Source organism: Trachymyrmex septentrionalis, unplaced genomic scaffold (genome assembly GCF_001594115.1).
Source record: "Trachymyrmex septentrionalis isolate Tsep2-gDNA-1 unplaced genomic scaffold, Tsep1.0 scaffold73, whole genome shotgun sequence".
In the NCBI taxonomy this organism is placed as follows: Eukaryota; Metazoa; Arthropoda; class Insecta; order Hymenoptera; family Formicidae; genus Trachymyrmex; species Trachymyrmex septentrionalis.
The window spans coordinates 779,619-789,769 of record NW_017305916.1 but is presented as its reverse complement, the minus strand read 5'-3'; the positions used below and the strand labels follow the sequence as shown (position 1 = coordinate 789,769).

Below are 10,151 nucleotides of genomic sequence, written 5' to 3'. Positions count from 1 at the left end.
TATATATATATATATATATATATATACAATATATACAATAATATTAAAATTTAATTAAAACTATTTCCGATTGTTTCATAGTTATGTATATTAACGGAAAAAATAAATTTTGTTGCTGTAGGATAATACCCTTTGTAGCAGCAGACGCGTTGGTGAAAGGCAAGGATGTACCCTCGTCTAAAACTGGATATCTTAGTTCAGTTGTAGTACCTCCTAAGCTACGACCGACCGATGCTTCCGGCTTTTATGATATTGCAACCCAGGAGAATCGATTTAGCCCGCCCGTAGAGACCGAAGGTATTTTATGATTCTTTCTAAGAAGTCAAATGAATAACTTAAAGACGTAAAGTTGTACAAATAAAACATCTCGTAAAGGTAAGCTAAATATATATTTAAAAAACAATTTTTGATATAGTTTGTGTTCAGTAATTAAACAATAATCAGATGTTACATAATTGTTTCGTTACTTTAATCATATAATTAATGATATAATCATATAATTAATAATAACATATTGTCGCTAATAATATTTTTTATGTAAAAATAATAAGTAATAGATCTTTGTAGGTGGTTTTATACCTAGAGAGCCGTCATACTTCGATGTTCCTTACCGCTCCACAGACTTAAATCTTGAGATCGGTACTGGAGTTACTGTAGTTCCACAAATTACAAATCCACATAAAAAAAATAATGGTATATGTTCTCGATTAATTATTGCTAATGAAAACTGGAAAAATTAATGTTCGTTTCCACCAACGTAAATTAACTTTAATCTTGGTTTAACTTACCCTTCGTTTTTTTTTTAATTTTTAGAATTAGAAAAAGATAAAGACTTGAGATAGTTGAAATGAGATTAAAATTAAACTATCATTGATGGAAATGATTATAAATAGCGAATTGCAATATATCATTAACTTGTTTTGTTGAACTAGATTTAGCGAACAAGTGCCATTTTGAAGATATGGAGTACCGTCATGGTGAAATCTTGCCACGTGCCGCTCTTTGCATAATCTGCATGTGTTATTACGGAGAAATCGTCTGTTCTTCGCAAAAGTGTCCGCCATTGAAAATTGGCTGTCGCAGAATCGATTCTGAGGAGAAGTGTTGCGGAAAAATCGTTTGTGGTATATCACGTCGTTGTATAAATATAAAAATATATTCTCTAAATTCATTGGAGTAAAATCTCATTTTAAAGAGTGAAAATTGAGCCAGTCTTGAAAAAGAGTGATCAATTTTTAATCTTTAAAAGTGAGGTTTTACTGTTTAGAATGATAATTCACTGTAAAAGTTTCAGAGAGTACGATTTTTATCAGAAATGTCATATAGGGGGGCTCGTACGCATATTTTAATTTTAATCTTATCTTACAGTCGAAGCCGACGAATCGCCAACGGTGGTGCTTGACCGCGCTGATGCCACGGCACCATTTCAACGACAGCCAACGGTGTCCCCGGATCCGTTTCGCGACGTCATCAAGACCGAGCCAGCCCCCGACTTACCTTCTTTGATCGAAGACATGATTCCATATTTGGTTGAACGTGGCATCACGACGCCCAAACCGACGACATCCATGACAGCTTCGAAGACTTCGAATCAAGGTTTGGAGGGCAATCAATTACAACACCCTCCAAACTTTGACTTCATGGAGGTACCGCTTATACAACCACCCTTCGATTACGGAGAGGAAACTGTCGACTCCTCTTTTCTGGCGAAGATGAAGTACGGAGCGAACCGTGACACATCTTCGACAGATACTGTTTCGTTAACGTACGATTTCAAGAATCAGGTCCTAGATCACAAACCCTTCGAAAATCTCGAAACAGACATTTTCGATTACGACAGAACAATGTTGACCAAGTTAAATAGCACGGCCGATGGTTCGAAGTACGGTTTCCATCGGAGCAATACTACGGAGCAGAAGTTCGCGATGGGAAACGTATCCGAAATCAAGAATCTCGATAGAAACTTCACCAGCGAAGAGGACAATCGTACTACGAGATACGACAATCGTAACAAGTCGGATAATTTCCCAAGTGAAGATGGAAAGACCACTGAGAACGTCGAGGACGTCACCATCTTTTCTTTGGACAATGTTCTTAAGTTGCTATTTTCCTCAAATACAAGTTCCAGCAACAAGCTGACCGAAACCACAAAGACGCTGAATGTTTCCTCCGTCAGCGGTATACGAGAGGATCAGGAGACTCTTGTCGTTTCATCGACGAGTGCGGAAGGGTTAACCGAGGAAACAGAAACTGTCGAGACGTCCTCGAAGGTCCTCGACAACGAGATACCAATGTCCGTGGGCAGTTTGCTGAAGCTGGCGGGTTGCAATATATATGGTCGAATGTATCGCGTCGGTAGAATTATAACGGAGCTCTCAAGTCCCTGTGAGGAATGCAAGTGCACGGAAATTGGTGTCCGGTGCGAACAGTTGAAATGTTAATTCGATACATCGTCAAAAGTAAACGTTTAAACGTGATTAAATGAAATTGTTCAATTGAGAAAATTGAAAGTGCATATACGTTGTGCAAAATATTTTTAAGAAAAGATAAAAAAGTTGCTCACAATTTGATGATACAAGCGTTGCTTTTAAATTTATTTTTCATTTACTTTTAGAATATATAAAATTTACAAGAATAAAAACTCTAAAATATTTTTAGAATATTGGAATTATATGCGAGAGAGAAAATGAAATATCTACATCCAAATTACATTATAATATTACATTATAATAGAGAACGATATTCAGATTTAAATAACTTAAATAAATAGAACTTCATAATAAATAGTTCTTCATAATAGAACTTTTATAAGATTTTAAAGTTTAAAAACTTTTAAGTCGAAGATTTTTTATCATCGTAAATTTTGTCGAATTAAATCGCAATCCAGCGTTATCATGTAAAATAGAAATCACTAGCATTTATTGTATCTTTATATTTTAAAATTTTTTTATAGAAATCCGTCCAAATCTATAGAAAATCAAATTGTACAAATTTTTTATTATCTATATTCTCTGTCTTTCTCTTTCATTTTCTAATAATTTTGGATGTTTGATTTTCTACGATAAACGTAAAATTTCATATTTCGCTATCGATGTAGTTAGATCTAAAACTACGAATTTCTGAAACTACCAAGTCGTTGTTGTACCGTCAAGACATGTTGGCAGAGCGATGAATCTTCGGTCAGAACTTTGGACAACTTGGACCATGTAATTATCCAGGCAGAACCGATAGACTCAGTCTCGATGACCCTCGATAACGAGACACCGACGTTCGTGGTCAGATTACTCTAACTGGATGTAATATCTATGCCGAGTTGTATAGCGTTAGTCGCATCATTATGGGGTGTCTCGAAGTTTTCGCTTCAGATGTGGTTGCATCACAAGAGGATTTATATAAACTGACAAAACTTAAGTGTCGGATCCTTAATTGTTTGGATATCTCACACATTAATTTTCTTCATGAACGTCTCTTAGCTTCTTGTACAAGATAAGACATCTGAGGAATAACAAATTAATATCTATGGTTTCAGAAAAAAAAAGTAAAAATTGCTCAGAGACTTTTAATAGTTTTAGGTTCTTCTGTTGTTTTTCGAAAGGTAATGAAAAAAAAAAAGAGAAAAAAGAGACCTACTCGTACTTAGTTGGATTTACAATCAGTCATTGTAACGACAGCTTTCATTTAACAATTGTAATATCTTTTTGCATTTTTTACTATATGCAGTCATAGTTGCAGCGGAATTCATTTAGTATAAGAATTATTTGACGGTTCACTCTTCAAATATGGAAATTGAAAGAGGCTCTATCTGCTGCACACTAGGATTGGATTTCGTACGGAATATTGCGTACATAATATTTGAATTTTGGATATTGCTAATGATGGCCTGAATTGAGCCGAAATGTTCGAACGTTTTGTTGAATGATGTAAAAAGAACATAAATACAAATTTACTTTGTTAAATTATAAAGGGTGAATTACTGCGCGGGATTTTAATTCTCACTCGCCCATATTGAATATTTACTGTTCAAATTTCGAGACACCGATTAATCTCTATTATTTTTTGTCATAAAAAAAAGATTACATATTGTATGAAAGAAAATACGTTCTTCTCTAATATTAGCCGCGATTTTTTATTGATTGAAGATTAATGACAGTTTGACGTTCTTTCCGCTTTTTCTGCAAATATCCACGCGCGTAATTGACCTTTCTTCCGATTAGAAATATCGCCCGTATAATCCGTCTTATAGTTCGTGATTGTCGTCTCCCGTCTTATATCTCGGGATTTTCAGATTCCTCCTTCTAATTTCTTTCATGTCTGTCGTTTTCTCTCTCTGTATCGTCGAGCATTATTTCCACGACGTCGCGCGGTGGTCATAAACGCCGGCCTTAGGAGAATCCACGTCCACGACGGGATCGATCAGAATGTAATTGTGAGGAATAGTCCTTCCGTGCCTCGAAGGATAAGTGGATGAAGGCGGAAGTTAGCGCGGTATTCGCTCACCACGACCGCCTTTCTTCTTTAATGGGAATTATCCATCTATATACCGATGGGGTAGGGAGACGAAGGTGCCGCGTTTTGATTTATCTTCGTAATTTATCTTTTCGAATGCAAAAGATATCAGGATGGAATACGACGGTAAAGAAAGGAGGGAAAGAAAAAGAGGGAAAAATAATCATTCGACAAAGACGTTCTTGCAAAATTTAAATTATCCTACTAAATTACATACACCCTTTGTAAATGAATTAGATTTGGCGTATGTAACAGCCAGCCATTATGTATGATTTGTAAACATTTATAAAAAATTAAAATGTTGAAGGAGAAATAATCTACATAAGTCGGAACTCTTCAAATGTTAAATAATATTTCATATTTTTCTGACACAAACATTGAATTCTGATTGGAAAAATTAATTAGAAGAACTGACTTACAGAGATTTTTTCCACAATTTTGCCTATCTTTTATAAATGTTATATCATATTGAATTACAATAGGTATACTTTATGTTAATTTTTAAGTTATAATAACGATCTCAATAGTATCACTGATTGAAATTTATATCTAATGAATCAGACGGGAATCACTCAACAAACATTATCAATGACGCTCAAATAATTTTACAAATTATGACGCATCAATTCAATTAATATTATTCGTTATTTTTCAGCATTATTTGTTGAATTAGCGCCGTTATTACATAAGGGTAAATATAATAAGTATATATTACGGTACAAGTATGTATTTGCATTCATATTAATTTTGCTATAAATGATACTATATCCAAAGTTACAAGAATGCTTTGTTGTGATTTATAAAACGTTATATTATTAAACTTCTGAGTGTTTTCATTTCTATACGTTATATTTTTTAAGCATTTACCATCTTTAATAATCTTATACATTCATCGGAAGTATTAAGAAGTATTAAGAAATTGGAATTATATGCTGATAAATAAAACTTTCATGATAAAAGAAGATAATCCTATTCAATAAAACTTGTTTTTTTCATTAAATAAAAATTTGCTTTTTGAGGAGGAAGATTACGGTTATAATAATATATAAATAAGTCCATATATTATTATAACCGTAAATATAACCGTAATCTTTCTTCTCAAAAAGTAAATTTTTAAATGAAATCTTTTTAAAAGAAAATTAGCTTGAAAATTCGATTTCATTTAAAATGCCGCGCATAGAGCATATATATCATATACAATATATGTACATATATGTATACGATATATATTTATTATATATATGTGTGATATATATGTATTATATATATTCGTTATAATAAACTTCTACATTTTTTTACCTTTACTTTTTTACGCTTTATTTTCTTTTCCTCATTCCTCTTTCTTTTGCACAAAATATCGAAATGTAATATGCTTATATATTTCCAATAAAATTAATTGTTACAAAGCTGCTTAATTACATCACGCTTTTAATCATCTATCCAATAAAAGACAATTTTTTCTAATTTTTTTTAATAAAAACATTATTTATATTAATATCGAAAAAAATTCATAAAAATTATTTTAATACGTAAAATACAAAATTTAAGTAATGATCATGTTATTAAAATAATTTAATCAGTACACATCGCGGAAATTGTTTGGGAAAATAAAATCCGATAAAAGAGAGATGGCTCATTCAATCGAAATTAATGCGAAGAGTTAATTGCAAACCTAATTAACTCTAATCTTCAAAATATCATATCCTCGATATTCTACGGAATAATAATGACAGATATTGAATGGAAACAGTTAATAAATGCGAATATAGAGAGGAGGATAGTTCGATGGGGAATTCGAGATAGCGGGTTGCAACAGTTTGTAAAACGTCATACGAGAGACTCGCTCAAATTTTATTGCAGGCAATCGATTGTTTCGATATATGTATAATGAAGATAATGGGGCTTCGTTATATATTCGCGGCGAAATCACAGTACGTGTGTATGTGTGTGTGTAATCATATATTTATATTTAGATAATAATTTATTATTTACAAGATAGTAATATGTAATCATGTCGACGATAACACTAACATAATCACAGCCAGTTCGTCTCATGTAACATTGATAAACAAGTAGATATATGAGTATACGATTAACTGTCCGGGAAAACATTACTTTTCTCGCATATGACATTACGCTCTATATTGTTACATGCTTGTGTGTACATATTACGCGCGATTATAATTTATTTCGGCACTAATATTTTTTGACCGCGCATCACTGCAATTTTCTTAACCCTTTGAAGATCTCTTAAAGATGGGAGCTTTCCCAAAAAAGAAACTTAAAAAAGAAGATCTTGTTATTTTGAAAGGATTATTTTTGGGATTGTGTTGAATCAATTCTAGCTTCAGGATCCTAAAATTCAAATTTCAATAATTTGATTATCATAAAACTCGGTTTTAGGAGTTCCTGAATTTTAATATCCTAATAGCCTAAATTTAGATACCCTAATATCGCTGAATTTAAATACAGCCCGAAAATGTCGAATTTCAGAAAGGTACTTTCTAAATCTGAATCAATGGATAGTCACTAATTACCCAGTAGCATACTTGATAATCAGTAAAGTTCAATTAAAAAAGGAAGAATGTTTGAGCATTAATAACTAAAATACTGATATTTGCATGTTAATTTTAATCTTTCAATACCATATTCATTGAATTTAAGCATTAAAACAAGGATAGATCACATAATAAAGATTAGTTAGGTTAAGAATCTCACATTTAATTCACTGATTACCAGCGGCATACTTGGTACTAATATCAATGATTATCCACTGATTCAGATTTAGAAAGTAATCTTTAATGAAGATTTAATGTCACAGGGCTTATAATTAAAGTTTAGAAGTTAATTTGGAAATCAATACAAGTATTTGCGCAATATTGATAAATTTCAAATAAAGCAAAACTGGAAACTTGACGTTACTTGGCAATAAAAAATGATCTAAAATTGAATTTACAATAATCGAATTATTTAAAAAATTTTTTATTTTTGACCTCAGATTTGAATAAAGCGTTATCAAAAAAATGAATTCATAGATAAAATTTCTTAAAAATCAAACAAGCAATTTATGAAATAAAAGGAGATGATCTCAAATAGATCCACAAAGGGTTAACAGCTCCTCGTAATATTAACACATTTTAAAAGCGACTATAGAAAGATATATATCCAAATTAAGTAGAAGCCAGCGGTTAGATTGCTTCACGGAAAAAACTCTATAACCGTAAACAATGATAATTTTCGTTCATCGATACATTTGGTTGTGATATCCTAAGGACATATCTTAATAGCCATAGCCATTAAGATATGTCAAACTTATGATTATCACACTAGTACTTATAACCAATGTATTGATGGACGATCTTTGATCGTGGTAAGCCGTTTTTTCCATGTTAGATACCAATTTCGTAAAGCGAATCACGATCGTTATCCAAAACGCTTTATCTCCGTCTAATTGTTTATCAGAGAATTTTGACGAGCTTAAGTTTAACCGAGCTGTTAATTCAAGCTGTAATGACGATAATTTATGTTACCGTTCGATGGGTAGTGTCGATTGTTGGCTATGATAAATTGAAGCGGAGAGAAACAACACGGTCGAAAATTGATGAACGCCTCCAAATCTGTACGCACACGAGCTCTCTTAACAAACACTGCACATCGTGATTAAAGATGCTACGCTACACTATAAATATCTCGCAAGTCTTACAGCTTTGTAAATAGAAACGCGATTATCTTTGCGCTATGATTACGCTATAAAAGATCTCTTCTTTTGCACACTTATCGGAAAACATGGCAGGACTCTGGCTTAACGCGAAGGAATTCAATTTGGACTCTTATGTAATTCCGTTACCTTCTTGTTCTATTTATTGATAACGTCAAAAATTAATTGATAACGTCAAAAGATGATTTGGGATTTACGATGTTACTTCTACAACAGCGAATTAGTTTGTACGGAGAGTTTACAGTTTCGCAGCTCGAGATCAGTCGCACGTTGTTAAACTTTGTTTTATTAACGATCAATACATTTATCTTGCCATTAATAAAATTTTCGTTATATCATAACACGTTTATGTTAGTAATATGATCGCTTTATTTTATACATCTTCTTACACATCTCGTACACGCTAAATATGAATAATAGAAAGAATGAAGGTATATCCCATTGTCCTCAACGTTGTGATGTACTTATAGCTTTAACTCGAAATCGCGGTTTTTACCACGCGAATCAACAATAGCCTCTTGTGTTTATTTAAATAAATTACTTTTCACAATCTACAATAATCGTTTGCCATTGCTGGACAGACTTACATGCACTGTCAATGTAAATTCGCTTCAGCCTCATACATTGTTATAGCAGAAATTTTTCTCATTTTTATTATACACACATTTCACACTTTCAGTTTATCTTGTTCGCTCATATACCGAGATTGATATAACGAGAAATTATTAAGAATCTTGTTATTAAATATTACATGTACAACCCTAGCCTATTGGCAGGGTTGTGGTCGGCAATTTTAAACGTCTTACCTGTCCGTAGAAAAAGTCGTGACGTTCTCACCAATGTTCGTAATATCAAATTTATCAAAGTTTTAGACGAAGAGTCACCTTCCTTCTAAGGTTCTATTGTATGCTCCGTGCAATAAATCCTCGAGATCCTAAAGATTCTAATGGCAGCAAGTTCGATGAGCCTCGATCGATCTTTGGCGTTTCTTCCTACTAATTCACTGAGCCTAAAGCTCGCCTAAGTTCCTTCACAAATGGCTCAGTGTACCGATCACATGATCTTCCTCTGGAGTTAGATGTGAAAATTTTCGCACAAATTGCCTGAAGTTACGATTGCATATCGTTTTGGCGCAATGCTTTTTATCTAACAGATGATGAGATTGGATTGTACAAGTTTCACGTGAGATCTGAGAGATGAGGAGTGAGAATGTCCATTGGCAGTTACGCGATCGATCGCACGGATCCTGTGAGTTTGCATGGGCCTACTCGAACACGCTCTCGGCGGCCTCCCGGATCTTCACGATCAGGAAGGACCGTCTGCAGAGCTTGACGAGCATCTCGATCCTCTGTCAGGACGGCTTCCTGAGCTGTGGCAGGGCGATCAAGTAGACGTTGCCGAGGATGGCACCAACGATCAGCAGCATCACGCTCACGGCCGATAGTAGCCGCACGTATCGCACAAATCTACGGCCCCGGGCATCTTTCTTGCTCTGGTTTGGGAACACGGCCAGACCCAGAAGCGGACCCGCTAGCGCGCCCGCGACGTGTGCCGCCCAACCGACCCGGCCGCATCCAAGTAACGCCGGAATGGGCAGCGATGCGACGTCCGCACCGGCCAGCAGCAACACGGCCCCGAGACGCCAGCCGGCGTAACGTAGCTCGCCGTGACACTGTAACGAACGAGAAACAAAACGATGCACGGAGATGCTACGCAATCGCTTTTTCCTCCATGAAGAATCAAGATACAAATAAAAATGAGACTCAATTACATGTTAAATCACGTAGCAATCTACACTCTAAAAAGTATAATGTGTGTGGATTTAACATCATGCGGAGTTTATATAATTCTCACTGTGTTGGTGTTGATATAAACACCAACATGGTGTAGAATTAACATTTTAAAATTTGGTGTTGATTTAAAATCT

At 34.2% G+C, this 10,151-nt stretch overlaps 2 protein-coding genes across 5 annotated transcripts in view; one reads left to right on the top strand and one right to left on the bottom strand.

Moving 5' to 3' along the window:
* Positions 1-2,441, top strand: part of LOC108753881 — a 9,321-nt gene extending 6,880 nt beyond the window's left edge. The window contains exons 7-10 of the mRNA XM_018495820.1: positions 122-297; positions 568-693; positions 933-1,124; positions 1,369-2,441. Coding sequence (XP_018351322.1) covers positions 122-297; positions 568-693; positions 933-1,124; positions 1,369-2,441 — 1,567 coding nt within the window. The remainder of the gene's footprint in view (positions 1-121; positions 298-567; positions 694-932; positions 1,125-1,368) is intronic.
* Positions 2,442-7,692: 5,251 nt separating this feature from the next.
* The window catches only part of LOC108753930 (protein rhomboid-like), a 181,803-nt gene continuing 179,344 nt past the window's right edge, over positions 7,693-10,151 (bottom strand). For all 4 annotated transcript variants that reach the window (XM_018495930.1, XM_018495928.1, XM_018495929.1 and 1 more), the window contains one exon: positions 7,693-9,896. In XM_018495930.1, the coding sequence (XP_018351432.1) occupies positions 9,576-9,896 (321 nt within the window). In that variant the 3' untranslated portion in view covers positions 7,693-9,575. The remainder of the gene's footprint in view (positions 9,897-10,151) is intronic.